Here is an 18,917-nt window from a genome sequence, read left to right on the forward strand (position 1 = left end):
TTGTGTTGTATGAGTGTCTGAATGTATGAGTGTGTGTGTGTGTGTGTGTGTGTGCGTGCAACTGTGTGTTAGCCTTTGAAGGGTACGGCTTAAGAAACCCTCAGCTTTTGTTTCCAAGTTTTCAGACTGGACAAGATTTGTGATGTCCGTCATCTTTGTTTGTCTGTTCCCAGCGGTCTTGCGTCATATTTCATTCGCACACAGCGTACCTTGTAGATGAATCTGTTCGTGACCACCCAAGACTTCAAAGAGAATTTTGTATCATTCTCTTTTTGGCGATGAATTTTAATGAAATTGATGTTTTTAATTTTTGATTAAAAAGAAAAAAATCCATAAGGTGCTGTCCTCGCCTTGAGAGAGGAGAACCATTCCTATCTCTGCGTCTGCGTGCTCTCTCATAGTTTTCCAGGCAGATGGAAAGGGCCGATTGGAGGAAGCCAAATGATTTTAACCCCAATCGTAACCGTAATTAGAGTGGTCTCTAAGTACCATTAGAGCTTCTAATCAGTTTTGGGATTTAGCTGAGATAGGAGCTTATCTTGCCGAAAGGCGCCTAGGATCTCGACTATCTCTCCCGGTGATCCGAGCCCAGGTTTTACAGATCAATCTTCCACCCACCACCCCCAGACCACCCCGCCCCAGCCCCCACACTGAACCCCCCAACTTCAAAGGAGCTCCCTACTGGGGTGTGGGTGGGATTGTGAATAACACTTGGACACGACTCCTGCCTGTGTTCTGTCACTTCCCTCCTCACTCATTAAGGGTCTCTGATCTCTGATCTTGGTTGAAGTCTTGTCTCTTTTCTCTGCCGAGTTCTCAGCTGTTCCCCTACACTCCCACCCACGCTGATATCAATGCTGTCAGACACGGTAATTGCCATAGACACAGGTCCCGCTGGCCAGCACACAAAGAGCAGACCTTCCGTGTCCCCTGACCAGCTCAGGGGACAAGCACAATCACCACCCCCTCAACCCCCGTCCCTCCCGCTCCGCCCCGCCCCGCCCCGCCCCGCCCCGCCCAGCCCCGCCCCGCCCCGCCTTAACTCGGATCAGCCTAGCCAACATCAGCCTGTGTCACTTCCTGTTTTTGAGCGAACGCTTCCATACATGATGCTGGTTTTTGAGTGAGCTCCTTAATGATGGGATGTGAACAGCGACAGGCCGATCTTATGGCAGAAGTGTTATCCATTGGCACATCCAGTATTTATAGCGTTCACACCCATTGTAGACACATCCCCGGGACAGATCAGCGCCAGAGCCTGATGGGAACTCAGAGTGACATGTTGTAGCTGCAGGCAGGGATGAGTCGCAGGTTCTCCGTTCTATATTTTAAGTCCACCCCTGCCCTCCCCCTGTTCACACACACACACACACACACACACACACACACACACACACACACACACACACACACACACACACAGAGTCCAGATTTGTAATCTGTTTTGGGGCTCTGGAAAGTTGTAATCAGTGGGCAGGTGACCTCTGAGTCTCACTCCCCCACCCCCAACTCTGTAATGTCATCAACGTGAGACTGCTCTAGTGATTTCCAGGGTCACAGACAGACAGCTAGCAGGCATCTCTGAAGGCACCCCTCTGACCATCTTCTAGCACGTTCCACCCCACCGCACCGCAAGACAGCTGTGGCACCTAGATGGCAAGCAAAGCAGTAAACGTGAGGTGGCACTTGGTGGCGGGGGAATTTGACTGTTTCGTTCGTTTTTGGGAGCAGAAGACACAATGATGAAGTATTTAATCTCCGCGGGAATGGTGAAGCAAGCAGCCATGATGATAGCGTTTCCCCTGCCGGCATTCCTGAGGGTGGCCTCGCCTTCACGTTGATTTATATCGCCTTTCATCGGCATGGACCGCACTGATTGGAAAATCATTCATTTAAAAAAAAAAAAAACGGCGTTCTCCGTCACATCTACTGTCCACCTCCCCAACCCCACGTCCCTTTGCGGACTCCCTCCCTTTGGAAGATCGTCTCCTAACAATACCGCTGTCACTCCCTCCGTGTCTGTTTCCTTTCTCTCCCCCCGCTGTGTTAACTTTCCACGGCGGAGCGGAGCGGGGGGGGGGAGATTGATGAAGGCGCACTGATTGCACCTACGGACGCGGGAGGGTACCGAATGAACGGCCTGCCGGCACCTTCCATCTTTTAATCAGCGGAAGTGCGCTGCAGTCGAGGTAACCCCTCGGCGGCGTCCTTGTGTCCTTACATAATGTTGACATCATTTTCAAGCAGCGGAAGGGAGGTGTGAGCTGTGATTTGCAGACGTGTCACACTTCACGCAGTGGTTTATGTTACGAGCGCGGTGAGATGTTGAGGGTGCTATGTTTACCCTTTATTATGGACAAATCAGCGGTGGCACTTAAAATATGGACAAATCAGCGGTTGAACCTAAAGAGTGTCTTTCTTGATACATGTATGCTCGTAAGAGCACTCACCACCACTAATGAGTAGCACCCACCAGGATAAAGGCACCAGTGGCCATTTTGAGACTGCATACTCGCCGTGTCTTGGTGTCTGTCTGTCTGGTGGGGCCACTTCCCGGTTTGTTTTAAAAGGCTTTGACTTTAGACCAGTAACCAGTTTGAGCAGCTTTGGCCAGGAATGACAGACCCAGCAGTGTCCCCAACACTGCACTGGGAAATCTCAGTCCACTCAGGCAGCAGGGTTGAGTACACTCTACAAGCCCCAAATGCCTCATCCAGTGGCAACTGGAGTTTTCCCAGGACATATCCAGACACTGCCCAGGCCAAAACCAGCTCAGCACTAGAGGACTGGTAGTTGGGAGTTACAAGTTGGTTTGGCTACCGGCAAGGTTTACAGCCCTTGGCATTCCCTGGTGAGCTCCCATCAAAGCACTAGCCAGGCCTTACTGCTGTTAGTGGCGTGGTAATACACAACCCTAACCCAGGCCTTACTGCTGTTAGTGGCGTGGTAATACACAACTCTAACCCTAACCCAGGCCTTACTGCTGTTATTGGTGTGGTAATACACAACTCAAAAAAGATCATGCAGTGGTTCTCTCTACTCCTTCATAGGTCACTCTCAGAAATCCTCAGAATTGTGTTACTTGGGTTCCCTCACCGAAGGAAGTCACTGAAGCTGTTGCAAGCTGTTGCAAGCTGTTGTTTTTATTTTTTAGGTATTTAGAAGCCACTTAGTAAACAGCTTCAGACAAAATATAGGACAACACAGTAATGCTTCTGACTGGCAGTACTCATTAAGACATCCTACAGGCTGCGGTCTCAGGGGTGATTTTTGAGAGTTTTCTTTGCTTCTCATTTTTCCAAGGACTTGTTTATCTTCTATTTTCCCACTCTCAAATTTCTCTGAGCAAACACTGAAATGATCGTTAGCAGCTTAAGATCATTGCGGTATTGAAATTTCACCACGTTCCAAGAGCGAAAAAAGAGAGAAGAGGTTCAAACACAGCAGTGTACAAATAATGAAATGAAAAGGAGAGGGGAGAAAAGATGGTAGGAAGACAAATACGAACTAAACCTATTAATGCCTTGGGCGGCTCTGGTTGTTGAAATGTGGGAAATAAAGATCAAAGCTCTCAACAAATAGAGATGTCTCCATTTATTGTCTGTGAGTTCAGCTACTGCGACTAACGCAGGGACGCGGGCAGGGACATCACAGAGAACATACTTATCTCAGGCACAGGGGGGAAATCGCTTTTGTGTTTTTATGCACCTCTGACTATGTTTTCATGGCCTTTTAGAAACAAGGTGGCGTGTTAAGGTCTCCGATTTACAACTGTCTGCTGACAAAAACATTTCTAATATGTGCACAGATAGTCACAGTATTGATGCATAGTGCGTCAATGAGCGTGGGATTTTTGCTATTGTGTTATTGTGGATACCACAGGCTATTGTTCCACAACAAAGCCACATGATTCAAATGACCAGCTACCTTCCTCGTGTAACTTTTCTAGAATCTTCCTGAACTTATGACTTTTGCCATCTCGAGTTAGTGAGTCCTAGCTTCCATGTTGCCAGGGGCGATAAACGGTCAGGTTCTGATCATCAGGCTCTGCTGTGCTGATGCAGTCCTCATACAGCGCACACAGACGGAGTGGCCCGTACACATCCCAGGGCAGGAACTCCCATCCCCGGCACCACGCATAGCACTCAACCTAGCAGCAGACAGGGTTCAAAGGGCCCATCAGGAGAGAGAGGGTGTGTGACATAGAAGCAAATCACTCCTAATAGCCGAAGATGCTGATGGCTGCTGTGTTTTTGACCTTTAGTAGAATCGTGTGTGTGTGTGTGTGTGTGTGTGTGTGTGTGTGTGTGTGTGTGTGTGTGTGTGTGTGTGTGTGTGTGTGTGTGTGTGTGTGTGTGTGTGTGTGTGTACATATGTGAGTTTGACTGTGTTGATGGTGTATGTGGTTATGTAAGTCTGTGTGTGCCCCTTACGTGCTTGTGTGTATGCTGTCTTTATGCTTTCATATGTGCTTTTGTGTGTGTGAGAGAGAGAATGCGTGTGTATGAATGGGAATGCGTTTGTGCATGTGTATGCGTGTGTGTGAAGTTTTTGTTTTTTGTGCTTGTGCTTGTTTTTGTGGCCGGGAGTTTTTGTTTTTTTCTGCTGTCATGGCAGAATGCGGGCTCGGGCTCGTCGGCTGGTCTCCCTTGTCTTGGCAAAGCCGGTGCTGCACAGTGCCTAACGTGACACACACACACACACACACACACACACAGTGCCTAATCACCCCAGCATGATGAGGGGATCAGCGGCACCGCACAATAACCAACCCCCACACACACACACACACACACACACACACACACACACCACCACTAGCCTCAGCCCACCCCACAAATCTAATAGTTGGGGAAGAGGGGCTGAGCTCGGCATGTTTCAGTGCCTTAAGGCTGATGCAGCACCCAGAGGCAACATGGAGGCAGAGCCCACACACACACACACACACACACACACACACACACACACACACACACACACACACATTCAGACATACACGCTCACTCATAATTCCCTGAAACTTCTATTCATGCCAACACACACTCAAATTCAGACATACACACAGGCACACACACAGACACGCAACACAAAAGCAGACATTTGCATGCTAAGTTGACCACACACACACACACACACACACACGGACACACACACACACACCGCTCACCACTTCCCCTAGTGCAGTCATGGGCTACAGAGCACCAACCACAGGGATGATATTCATGAGTTTGACAGAAGGGCACTCACTGCTCACAAGCGTGCACATTTGAAACTGAAACACACACACACACACACACCACCTACTTGCCTCCCCCAGTGTGCAGTGCGGTGGAATGGTGGGTGGGGTGGGGTGGGGTGTAGTGAGGGATGCAGGAGTCTTCCGGGTGGAGTGAGGGCTGGAGATCCACCCTGTCAATAAAGAGCAGCAGAGGGCCACCAGTGATCAGTGGCCAGACGAGCACTCACTCACTCACTCACTCACTCACTCACTCACTCACTCACTCACACACACACACACACACACACACACACACACACACACACACACACACACACACACACACACACACACACACACACACACACACACACACACTCACACACACACACACACACACACACACGTTGTTCTCTCTTCGTCCTCTCATGCATCTCTCTCACTCTCAGGCACTCCTCTCCTCTTTATTCCTTTCTTCCCTCCCTCCTTTCTTTCTTCCTTTGTCTCGTCCCTCTCGCCCGTCTCTTACTCGCTTTTCACTCTCCTTCTCCGGCTGCCTCTCTGTGTGCAGCGGCGTTTCATCTTCCCAGCTGGAGAGCGTTGGATATCATTTTCATCTGGCTGCTCTTGCTTTTCTCCCCAGGGGGGTCCTGAGACGAGCTGCAGTTTGAGGAGAATAATGACAGGCCCCAGATATTATATTCTGTTAAGTGTGTGGGGCTGGAGATATCTTCTGTTCCCATTGTTTTTCGTTTGTCACAAGAGGCACGCAAGGCACAACAGATTGTTGGCTTGAAGTGCATGACGTGTTGATTTGCCTAGCAGCCCCTCTTTGTCTCCCCCCGTGTGGGAATGAGGTGCTTAGGGGGCTGCACTGTAGAGGGGTACAGAGTATGCGCTCCGTTAGGGATTCAGCAGGCATGTCGGAGTCGATGCGAGGCGGATCTTCGCAGGGAAAAGGTAGCATCCGTTAGCACTCAGAAAGGGTGGATGCAGTCCTTCTGCTTTATGAAGGGGGGGGGGGAGGTTTTGGGAAAATCCAATATGGAAACGGACAAATTGAAAGTGGCACACCTGATGTTATTTCCCTGTACCCGAACAATGTGTCACAGGCTGCCACACCGCATCTACGCAGAGTCTTAAACCTCTTCATCTGCCATGTGTAGGGTTGTCGGTGGCATGGCGGGCACATTGCACGGTCACCGTGGTGATTAGAGATCAGAGAACCCTCCCTCCCTCCCGGTTTGCGATGGGAGGTGCCTTGGGCGGCCCCCCTCCATGTCCCTCTCACCTCTGACATAGAGCAGCAGAAGGAAGGGCGTAAGGAGGGGTCTTCTTTCCAATGGTCCCCAACCAAAACGTACTTCCCCTCTCCCCACTTCCCCCTTAGTTTTCCGAATGGAGGACACATCACCATCCACCCACGCAGATGTGGCTTTCGCCTCCCCGGGGAGCGCTCCTCTGACGGCAGGAGTCGAATCTCAGAGCCCCGGATCCGCTAGAGATGGAGAGAACCGTAAAAATAGACACGCAACCGTGCACTGGCACGGGGTACGCGCTCAGACATGAAAACGCAGCCAAACACGGCTGAGTACAAAGTTTGCCAGGAAAATACGCTGAGAGTCCTGCTGAAAAACACACACATGTACTTGCCCAGAAAAACATCAACAAAAGACTCCTGTTGTGCGTGGCTGTGCTTCAGACAGTTTGGAGTCCAATTGTGACGCCCTTGAGGAACCCACTGCTTGAGTTTCTGTCAATACAGGGACAGGTAATGTTTCTCAATAACAGCTTGAATTATTAATGATGGGGCTATTGAGGGAGAGAGAGAGGGAGAGAGAGGTTATTTAACGTGCAATTTTACTCTTCGGGCGAAGAGGTAGGGAAGAAAGACTGATTGTGTTGTGTTGTGTGTGTGCAGGCGCTGTGCATAATTTTTATGGTCGGTTTGATGAAGTGGCCGTTAGCTTCACCCAGGAGACCAAGAGTCTGAGAGAGGGATGGATCAAGAGAGAAAGAAGGAGAGAGAGAGAGAGAAGAGCAATCTGTTAAGAGGATGAGGATGGAGATGGAGATGAGAGATGGAGAGAGAGAGAGAAAGGGAGAGAGAGAAAAAAAACAACGTTTTCAATGATTTGCAAATGAAATGCATGCTTTTTCCCCAGGAGCCAAGAACAAACACAGAGGAGCCGGCAAAATGAAGGGGGTTTCCATTAGTGTCTGGCTGATCCCCGTTCCCTAATGGCATTGTTCTTTTTTTGTTTCACTTCTTTAAAGAGGAGACAGGGAGACAATAGATGGACACTCTGCGGTTTCAATATTGATCTGTCCCAGTCTCGGCTGTCTGGCATGGATTTCTGGCTGTAGCGCCACGGCCAAGGCCGCCAGAGGAAACTTAGACGAGATTCGAAAAGACAGAACAATGGCGGGGTTTCACCCACTCCTCAGGAACACTAAGTCCTAGCGCGTGATATCGATCCGAATTTCCAAGCTGACGTCATGTGTGGGAAGCCATCGCTTTTGGCTCACAGGCGGTCTTAAGTAACGAGGATGTCAATAGAGGTGCCATCCTTCAAATGACACCCCGAGACGATGGAAACATGATTCCACCATTTTGCATCAGCTTTTTTTTTCTCCTAGGCAGCATGTCACGTCATGTCACGTCCATGTCTTCTGCTAGGCGGGTTCTCTTTTCGAGGACACTATTGAAGCTCTTTCGACAATGGCAGCCATTGAAAAGAGAATATGTCAATGTGTTTTTTTTTCATGCTCAGCTGCCTTGGAAGTGTGTTATCTGGCAGTGGCAAATGTTACAAACCAACAGGCCAGATCTTCGATGTTTAGGGCTAATTCAAACTAAAAGCCATCCGCAATATGCAACGTAAACAACACAAAGGGAATAGAAAGAAACCCGAACCGCTAGTCATACATCCTACACGCTATCGACGCTATAGGACGGGCATGTTTTTACCTATTAGCCACAGGTAGTGACATCACTAAAGCTCCACCTGTCAGTCAGTGCTTTCCCATGAGGCCTAAACAATCCTAACACAAACATCAGCTTCAAAATCCGAGTCGTCATACCCCACTCCCCCACTTTTCATTTGGTGAAGCGTCAAAGAAAATGGCATTTCTGTCCACGAAGGGCTGGTTCGACAGAATGCTAAAGGCTCTCCTAGGCTGTGAAACTGGTGGCTCGAGTGATGGGATGATGGAAATTCCCCGCAGAGAGAGAAAGGGAAGCAAGAAGCTGACTGAGTCTGGCAGTCAACGACCCTTCTTATGGAACGACCCTGTCAGTTAGACTGAACTCTGTTGACAAGGAAGATATTCCTTATTCCCCACGGACGTGCTAGACTGACACTGATAGTGGAAGGGGTCGTGACTTTGGATGACAGACCACGAGACGCCCTGTCTTACCCCGCTTGCCCCCGTGCCATGGTTTGCCCACTCCCATTGGCGCCACTTCCTCTCAAAGGGCAGCTATGAGAGGAGTCTGAACCGTGATCCTGACACCATCAATTTTTCATGCTAATCCCAAATGAGTTCAGGAGGCCTGTCTGGACCTTTCTGGTGTCTTTTTTTTTTTGCTTTCGCTTTCATATCGTACGCCACCATTCTGCACAAGCTGCATAAAAATGAGCCATCAGTAAGATCCCAGCAGAGTGATGTAACTTCCAGACTGTCAAGGTCCCTGTTTGATCTGTTGATTCTTCCAGCAGTTTGAAAAGCCCGTTTTTGTGCCACACGCTGGCTTGTTCTCTTTGATGTATTTTACTAATAAAATAGTAAAAAAAAAAAAAAAAAAACTTTTAAAATGACACTATAGAACTCAATCAGAACAGAACTTGTGGCCATTCATAAGTTTGATGTAGGCTGTGATGGAGCTGTTCAAATACTTCAGCCTTGGTCTACCACATTAGGGGCTGCTTCTTCTTGTGATGAGGACATGAAGTAGAGGACATGGGGGGGGGGGGATTAAATAAAGGACTAATCAGTCCTCGCCTCAGACTGTTCCCACAGGTTGATTTGGATGCATCAGTTCAGTGGACATTGGCATAGCACAGACTGAACTCAAGATAATTACTCAAATGTGTGTATATGTATAAAAAACAACCAAAAAGGGTTGCAAGAGGGTTGTTCTGGCTGTAATTGTCCAGTGCTCCTTGAGCCCGTTTCCAATTTGCCTCAGCTGTGTGTGTGTGTGTGTGTGAGTGGTGGTCATCCACTGGAAATCTAATTAGCGGAGCCGCGTGTGCACTTGTAGAGGGTTGTGTTGGGTAATGACATGGCTGAGGGGAGGTAGTGTGTGTGTGTTCCACTAATAAATCTGTGTTTAACTGAGCAGTTTGTGTCTGGGAAGAACAGGACTGATGGATTGAGTGTTGTCAGTTGTTGAAGGACACGTCTGTGTGTTTGTGCGTCTATGTGTGTGTGATGTGAGGTACGTGTGTGTGTGTGCGTGCATGTATATGATGGGGCATGCGCCTGTGTGTGTGTGTGTTGGTGGTGAGTGAGTGAGTGGTGTTTATGATTCAGGCCGTAGCCATGTGAGGGACATCATGAGATGAGTTCTCCCCACACGCACACAAACACACACACACACACACACAGTCAGGTCTGATGAACTCACGGCAAACTGGCCAGGGATGACGCGGCCCCCTGAGCAAACAATGTGGGCTTTTGTGCGAGCGAGGGGTCATGCTCAAAACGTAACGCAACGCAGCCCTGTTTTTGTTTTCCCCCTCTTCTGGCCACTTAAAGATCTTCATTACAAGCTTGTTTATCTTCCCCTGGTCCGATATTGGCAGAGGCAGCATCCACCGCCTGTTTGTCAGCAGAGGAGGAAGGAGAAAATGTACCCAGCACACTGACAGAACACCCCCTCTGCCTGGAGGAAAGCTAGCTTTTATTTGTCCATTTGTTTGTGCGAGTGGCTGATAATTGTTTTCTAAACAGCACCATTCCATAATCATCAGCATGTTTTTTTTGGCGATGGAAGAGAGAAAAACAACGATTCTGCCGTTTTCAGAATCTCAATTACAAATCTTCTCCTCGAGGACCAGTATTTCTTTAGAATCGTTTCCACCAGCCCTAGATGCATCCCCGTTAATGTCTTTCCCTTTAATTGTCGGCGGGAATCAGAAAATCTCATTACTGTTTATTATTCTCTCCTCGCCGGTGACATTTTCCCCAAAAAGTGAACGCAGTGCTTAAACCCATAATGAGGACTCTAATATCGACTGAAGCCGGGAGATTCACAAGCCAGTCAGTAAAGGTGAAAGGACAGCTCTGGGTACAGCCAATACAACACGACTCTAGACACAGCCACACAATGCTACCTCCCCACAAATACATACACATACACACACACACACACACACAGACACACAGACACACACACACAGACACACAATTTCACACTCCTAGCACGTCACGCGTCTCCGTGACAGCCACAGGCGTGTGGCCCACAAAGAGGTCTAGCATGGTGGGTCAGGCAGGGCTGGCGCTCTCGCTCATTGCCATGGCTACTTGATAGTCCCTGGCGGAGCGCTTGGGAAGATAATGGTCCGTGGAGACCAGGGGCTAATGTGCCTAATCGTGTTTGAAATGACAGAGGAGTCCAGGGACACACGGCCTCATTATGTTGGCCGATGTATGCAGGGAGGGTGGGGGGAGGGTGGGGGGAGGACGTCTGCATGCATGTGTGTGTGTGTGTGTGGGGGGGGGGGGGTGCTCATTCCATTTTCATGTGGGCTCCCAGTACACAGCCATGTGGAGGGGCTCACCCACACCCAACCCATCGCCCCACCTTCCGTCAGAAACAATACCAGGATAAGGAACGCTCCAGTAAGCTCACGGTTGCTCTCTTAGAAGACAGGTCTGCTGTGTCAGGATGACACAGTGCTCTTTTCCACTCTCTCTCTCCCTCTCTGTCTCTGTCTCTCTCTCTCTTTCCCTCTCTGTCTCTGTCTCTCTCTCTCTCTTCCTCTCTGTCTCTCACTGCTCCACAGCTCTTGGCAGAGACAAATGCTTCTCAAAGCCAGCAGGTACATAAAGCGCTTGATCATATTTAAAGCGTTCCCCCAGGGGATTTAATCAGCCGTGTTTTTATGGAACGAGCGCCTCCGGCCAACGGTGATTGAGACTAAAGCTGCCGCCGTTAAATTGAGTTTATGTTTGAATGGAAACGGGGGCTTATTTGAAATAGATTTTGCAGTGGCCCCGAACTGCCCTTCCCTAAAAACTGGCATCCTCTCATGAGTGCGTCTCTCACGTGATGCCCTGAGAAAGCCTTGAAGTGCTAGATGAGCGATTCATCTGAGAACCAGAGCGCTGTTGGTTAAATCCGGATGAGTGACAGATAATCAATCGACGGGGCCCAGTCCAGGCCTCTGGATCCTCTCTGTCCTTTGCTGAGTTCAAGAGAGCCGGCCGGCCGGCCGGCCGACCGAGCGAACCGTCCCAGATGGCTTAAGTTCAGTTCATCAAAAACAGCAACAACTCAAACTCAGCCCAGGACTCCCACCATGATCACACACACATCCCCCACAAACCCACGCAGATACACACATACATACACACACATACATACACACATACATACATACATACATACATACATATGCACATTCACACGCACATTCACACGCACACACAGAGAAACAAGCTTACTCACACACACACACACACATACACACACAGATTCAGGCATGCCCCCTTTCCTAAAAAAAATAACCAAAATGGGTGCCGGGAGTGGAGGATAAGAGGAGGCTTTAGCTCCTTCCCCACAGCTGTCAGCTCTTCAGCCCTTCAGCCAACACCCCTCTCTCACCCCCCCTCAGAAATGGCCATTGATTAAGAACACCAATCAGAGCCAAGCATGAGGGGTAGATAGTGCCCCCAGTCTCAGCTGGGGCTGTTGTTGCTGTGTCATGTCACATTGCATTCTGGGTATGTTCTCGAATGAGTGCTGTGGGTGGCATCTGCTTTCTGGAGGTTTGTGTGTGTGTGTGTGTGGGGGGGGGGGGGGGGGAGTTATTGGGGAGGTCATTGGGAGGTTGATGCTTGGTTGGGAGGTGACAGTGATATCAGGATTGAGCTGGTCTCTGTGCAGTGTGCACCAGTTGTTCCGAGGAGGGGCTAAGTCTTCACCTTGTGGCCCTGCCAGTCAACAGTTCTCTTGCTGAGCTGTTTGAGTGTGTGTGTGTGTGTGTGTGTGTGTGTGTGTGTGTGTGTGTGTGTGGTGAGAGCTTTATTGGCAGGAGTGACCATGTAGAGTGAGAACACGGTCACATCAGTCCTGAGCGAGCGGGCGAAGTGTGCGGGCGAGTGACAAGTGAATGACACGGCGGACGCACTCCAGCGCCAAGCAGGCGTGCATTCGGGTGCTGAAAGCACTGATGTGGCGAGTGTGCTTTTGTATGAAAGCCACGAATTTGGGGACCAAGATATCGAGATCCCTACCGGTAATTTACGATATGGCCAGCAGTGGTCGACTGTTGTGGAGTTGAAGAGGGCTTTGTTGAGGACTCTCCATCTGCCGTCACTGACATGATCGAGTGCATTTCACAGGGTCTTGTGCTACTGTTGCCGTAGGCTTTGTTGCATGCTGTACTGTAACTGCAGATGGTCCTTACTCCACCAAGCTGTTATCAAGAGTGGCGTTCATCCAGAAATGTTCGGAGAAAAGAGGTTCCCCCCCGTTGTGTCCTGTTACAGATTCCCTCCAGCTGTGGAGAACTTTCAGCATCTGTAGTAAACAAACCTTTAATTCAGACACGTGACTAAACGTTCTGTAATCTGCATCCGCTTCCTTTGGCCACCTTCCCTCCCCACCACTTTAATGATCACTAAATGAATCCATTCACACAATTAATAAAATAATTCACATGATCTCACATGCTCGACCACTAAATCTAGAACAACCGAGATTTGTCTGGTGGGATCCCAGTGTCTCTGTCTCTCTCTCTCTCTCTCTCTCTCTCTCTCTGTCTCTATCTCTCTCTCTCTCTCTCTCTCTGTCTCTCTCTCTCTCTCTCTCTTTTCATGCTGCTTCATGTGATGTATGCGTCATGCACTCCCTGTGGGTCTCCAAACCCTGCTAGGGGCAACACACACAAACAGGGAGTTGCTCTCTGTTAAATATCCGACCGAATAAATAATGTCCGGAAGATTATTTGATTTGCCCGGCTTTTCTTCAGCCCTCTGAGCACTGTGCAAATTGGACTTTAGGACCAAGAGGCCGTGTGTGTGTGTGTGCGTGTGCGTGTGTGCACGCATGTGTGTGTGTGTGAAATGTGTGTGAAATGTGTGTGTGTATACATACAGTATTGTGCACACGCTCGCCGTTCCTGCTTGGTAAAAAGCCAATTCATGAACAGGGTGAGACCAATCCATCAGGGGTGACGTCCCCCATATATTCTCCCCAACGGGACGGGCATGCGGGCCGGGGGTGAGTCATGAGGTAAACAGGAGCGGACACCCCCTCGTTTCATTTCATGGCGTAGTGATCACCGCTTGACCTCATCACTAAGCGCCCCGCCATAGCTGCCACTGCATCTGAATGAGTGTGCCTCAGTGGAACACCAGTGTGTGTGTGTGTGTGTGTGTGTGTGTGTGTGTGAAATGAAAACTAGGAGATTGATCATTAAAAATCTGGAAGGGAAGGTAAAGACCTCATTTGCAGCGTGCGCACAGGTCAAATATTATGAAAGCCAATCTCAGCTCCGTCCATCTGTCTCCGGCGCCTTTGCGAGACAGAAAACAGCAGATGTCGGAAATTAGCATTTCGCCTGCAATCTGGACTCGATGTATGTTGAATAATTAATAATTCCGTAAAACAGAAAAAAAACGCCACTTGTCTAAAAGTTTTTTGACAGTGCCTTTTTTCCCCTGTCTTTTGTTTTCTCTCTGTCTGTCTTTCTTTGTCTTTTTCTTTCCTGGGGATTTGATGCCAACCCAGCAGTGCAGAGGTGTCATGCTTAGAGAGGGAGGCTGTGTCCCTCAGGCCTGTGCTGTTAATTGTGTGAACTCACCTGTGAAAAACGTGGAGGATAGAGAGGGGGCAGATAAATGAGGCAGGTGCTTCACTGACCGAGGGCTGCAGGACACACACACACACCTCCGCTAACCACACGCTATCTGTCTTCCTGAGTTCATGCACACATGGATGTGCTCTCTACCTGCTCTCATCAGTCTTCCTGTAGGTCTCACTTGTTTTCTCTCTGCATCATTCCCTCTCTCACTCTCTCTCATAGCTTCTCTCTGCATCATTCCCTCTCTCACTCTCTCTCTCATAGCTTCTCTCTGCATCAATCCCTCTCACTCTCTCTCTCTCTCTCTCATAGCTTCTCTCTGCATCATTCCCTCTTACTCTCTCTCTCATAGCTTCTCTCTGCATCATTCCCTCTCACTCTCTCTCATAGCTTTTCTCTGCATTGTTTTCAGTTACTCTAGCAGACTGGCCTCCCTCTATCTTCTCTTTCTCTTGATCTTTCTTTCTTTCTGTCTTTCTTTCTCTCTCCTTTCTTTCTTCCTTGCTTCCTGTCTCTCTTTATCCCTTATCTTCCTGGTAGGTCAGACCTTCTCTCTCTCTCTCTTTTTTTCTTTTCCTTCCTCCTTTTTTTCCCTCCTGTGTCTCTTTATCCCCTATCTTCCTGGTAGGTCAGTCATTACACACGGCTGCCTAATGAAAGAAACTGTTTTGAACACAGAACTTTTTTGATGTTGTAGCCAGCAATGTTTTGGAGGGGGAGCCATTTAAATGAAGCCATGGCTGGATTAGGATAACAATACCCCCTCACAGAAAGCAATACCTTCGTCCTCTTTGATCTCTTTGCCAGGCTTCTGATTTTTTTTTTTAAGAAATAATTGTCTGTGACTATTTTTAAACAAAAGGCTATTCTCTTTGGGAGGGAAACGGCATCAGGAGCCACATTTTGATGTCCTCTCTCATCAAAGAAAATGTGACCAAACAATGAAAAGAAGCTGCAGGAAGCAATGTCACCTACTTAACCAAACGCCCGTGCAGAATGACACCTCCTCGGTAGCGCATTGGTATGTTGCTGTCAGCAGCATATATATGCAAAACACTTATGACCAATGTCATCTCAAACAGTGAACAGATCAACGCATACGGTATATGAAACGCATACGGTATATGAAGCGCATACGGTATATGAAACGCATACGGTATATGAAACGCATAGGGTATATGCTTCAAAACTTGGTGATATTATTGTCTGTGGAACACACGTCAATGTTCCATGTCACCTGGTATGAACACAGCATCCAAGTCTACATCCAGTCTACTTACCTGTCCTCTCCTCTCCTCTCCTTTCCTCTTATCTTATCTTATCTGTCCTCTCCTCTCCTCGTTCCCGCCTCCTCTCAGGTGGTGGTCAGTCCTCCGTGGGTCATGCTGAGGTCTGGCTGAGCTGCAGGATCGTCGCCGTGCTGCAATGAGGCTGATGCTGGGGCCCCCGCGGCCCCTCCTGGCCCTGACCGTGGCCCTGGTCCTCTCCGCCTGCCCGCGCCCAGCCTTCCCCGGCGCCATGCCCTTCCCCCAAGACCTGGAGCCCATCAGCATGGTGGGGAGCGAATGTGAGTATCAGGCCACTGCCGGCAGTTGTAGTTGTGTCGGCCATTTTTTGGCCACAGCTCTTCCAAGTTCATGTCACTTGCCAATTAAATTATGTAACTTTTTTTTTCAGGTGCAATAACAGGTAATGGCTCTCTAATAGCAAATCTGTGGTCTCTGCACAGTAGAGGTCAGGGTGACTTTACCTCTGTCCATTTGGGGAAAAAAAGCTCATAATTGATTTAACATGGGAGGGTGGGGGGGTGGTGGTCACAGCGGCGGCCACAGTTCTGTAATGGGCATATCTGCCGGGACGTAACGCGGTGAGCGGCATTGGCAGAAATGGCTGAGCTAATAGTCTTCTGCAAGGACTCCATCAGAGAGGTAATGAGGGTCATTTGTCACCCATTTCCACAGGTGACTCAGTGGCCTCTTAGCTGCTCCTCCGCTCCTCGCCGGGATGTCCATTATGTATGGTAATGCATTGACCCAGGTCAGGAGCGCTCTCCAGGCTCCCGTTAGTTGGAGAAGCGGAGGTGGGTCCTGGATTGGAGGATCTCACTTTACTCCCCTCCTCTCTCCCCATGCAAAAAAAAAAATCATTGAAATCATTGAAAGTGGCACACAGAGAAGAGCAGTAGTGCCAGTGTCGGGAAAGGGCTGAATGTGGAAAGATGGCTCGGCTCAGGCCAGGCCTCCCCTTCCGGACAGCGGGCCGGTCTCGGAGGGGCCGGGGCACGGGTAGAAACTTCAAATGCTCCTCCCTGCAGTGATTGGGGATGGATGGAGGTCTCTGACGCAGCTGGCTGCCGGAGATAACGCCGGGTTTGGCCACTGAGATATGCTAAACCCGCGGTGCCACACGCTGGCATTTGAGGGGGGAAAAAAGGAGAGAGCGAGAGAATCAGGGCTTGCTCTCCTACTGCCTCCATCACCCCAGAGTGCGAGACCTGGCTCATTTATCACAGTCTCTCGCAGAGTCTCTTTTTTTACATACAGTATGTGAGTGTGTGTGAATGTGTGTGTGTATGTGTGTGTGTGTGTGTGTTCTCTGTTCTCTAAGTGTTCTACAATATTCTCGTTCTCTCCTTTGTTCTCCATTGGTCCTCCACTCTTCGTTTTCAGCTTATACATTGTGTGTCTTCCTACATTTCTTCCCCTCTAACTAGACGCTTTCATCTCTCCTCCTTCCTCAGTTCCCACTTCTTTCTCCTTCTCTTTATCTGTCTGTTTCTGTCTTATTCTCTCTTCCCCTCTCTGTTATTGTTTCTGCTTCTTCCTTTGAGTCACCCTCTCAGACTTCCTCCTCCTCCTTCTTCTTCTTCTTCTCCTGTCTTCTTCTCTCTCTGTCTCTCTCTCTCTCTTTTAATCTCTCTCTCTCTCCCACTATTCTGCCTGTGTGTATCTCTCTCTCTCCGCTGCTTGAGTTACACAATTAGTGTGGTGTCCCGTGGTGGCTGGGCAGCGTGCGGTCATGGGACGCATCGCCTGGCGCTCTAATGAAAGCAGCCTGGAGCCCCCATCAGCAGCAGCAGCAGCAGTGCAGGGGGAACGAGCGCAGCATCGCCGCCCCGGTGGGGGCCCCAGGCACCAGCCACCACTTCCTCCACTACCCCCGTTCTCCTCCTCTCTACCACTTCCTCCACTACCCCTGTTCTCCTCCTCTCCTCTATCTCCTGTGCCGCTGCTGTTTACTATCCTTATGAGGATTAGTTCCTCTCTGTGTGTGTGTGTGTGTGTGTGTGTGTGTGTTTGTGTTTGTGTGTGTGTGTTTGAAGCGACCGCTGAAAAGTTGTGTTTGGACAGAAAACTCTGGACAGAAAGGCAAAGCGTCCCGCCAGGAGCAGGAGGTCCCGCGGAGGGGGATTTATAAATATGGATTCCGTTTGCCAGCGAATGTTGACACAGACAGTTTTTTTTTATATTCGTTGACCCACTTCTCGCAAAGTCGTCTTCGTTAAGTTAACTTGTTGACTTTGAAGGCGACTATGGCTTTTGTTTAGTTTTTTTCTTCCTCCGAGGGATGCGCCGTGCTGGGAGCATGAGTGTGTGGTGGTTATGTGGCTGTGCATCGTGACGAATAACGGCCGTGATGGGTTTATGACCTTGCAAAAGAGCGCCATCAAAATAATAAATGATCTTGTGACCTGCGTGTATCCCTGAGGAAATATCTCGGGGAGTAGTTTTAATTTGAGACTTCGCTGTCGCCACCGCTGCCTCTGCCTTGCCACAAGTGAGTCACGAGGTCATCATCATTCCCCCCCCCCCCCCCCCCCCCCCACCCCACCCTTATGTCTGCCTGACTACCTGATCAGAATTCTGTCCTATCCTGTCCCATCAGCCCAGCCCAGTCCAAACCCAGTCCAAATGCATTCATCAGTCTTGGCAGATGATAAATGCAAAGACACAGGTCTTGTACTCACTGCCATTTTTTAAAAGGGCGGTACCCGAGCGGTCTCTTCAGTATTCTTGACATCGCAAAGTGATGTATCACCGATGTATCTCTACCCTCTAACATCTTCCTCTTAAGGCTTGTTTTTTCTTTTCTTCCCCCTTCGCCAGACACATGATGGATTGTAAGCCATGTTTATTTTTTTTCCCCCTCTATTCTGTAGATTCCTACCTGTATCCAAGCTTCCAGGGACTAATGGAGGACAATGACACAGTGCGGCTGGGCTTGGATTTCCAGAGAATGCTCCGCATCAACCACATGCTCTACATCGCTGCCAGGTCAGTACCCACCACCACAGCCCCCCTCGTCCCCACCACACAGACCCCCCCCCCCCCTCCCCTTAGTCCCGGCTGTGCAGACCACAGGCTCCAGGCTGTCGTGGAGTGGGGCCCGGAGACACATTTGGGATTAGTGTCTGTAGAGTGGAGTGCTCCTTTGGCCCGGAGCCACAGTTGTCGCAGTGGCCCCCACGTCAGATGCTCTGTTGAGAAATAAAGCCAGTCTAAACGGTTTTCTTTAGCGTTGTTTGGACTGATCCGCCTGGGCTTTTGAGACTGGGGAGGAGGGGAGGGGGAGGGGGAGGGGGGGTGGGGAGGGGAAGGGAAGGGAAGGGAAGGGAAGGGAAGAGGCCCATCATTCAGGCTGCTGTAGTTATAGAGTGGAGA

General features: G+C 49.5%; 1 protein-coding gene across 3 annotated transcripts in view; it reads left to right on the forward strand.

The window, feature by feature from the left end:
• Positions 1-18,917, forward strand: part of sema6e (sema domain, transmembrane domain (TM), and cytoplasmic domain, (semaphorin) 6E) — a 96,294-nt gene that overhangs the window by 43,973 nt on the left and 33,404 nt on the right. For all 3 annotated transcript variants that reach the window (XM_031577044.2, XM_031577045.2, XM_031577046.2), the window contains exons 3-4: positions 15,615-15,823; positions 18,416-18,530. In XM_031577044.2, coding sequence (XP_031432904.1) covers positions 15,682-15,823; positions 18,416-18,530 — 257 coding nt within the window. In that variant the 5' untranslated portion in view covers positions 15,615-15,681. The remainder of the gene's footprint in view (positions 1-15,614; positions 15,824-18,415; positions 18,531-18,917) is intronic.

This window comes from Clupea harengus, chromosome 11, assembly GCF_900700415.2.
Source record: "Clupea harengus chromosome 11, Ch_v2.0.2, whole genome shotgun sequence".
NCBI classification, from domain to species: domain Eukaryota; kingdom Metazoa; phylum Chordata; class Actinopteri; order Clupeiformes; family Clupeidae; genus Clupea; species Clupea harengus.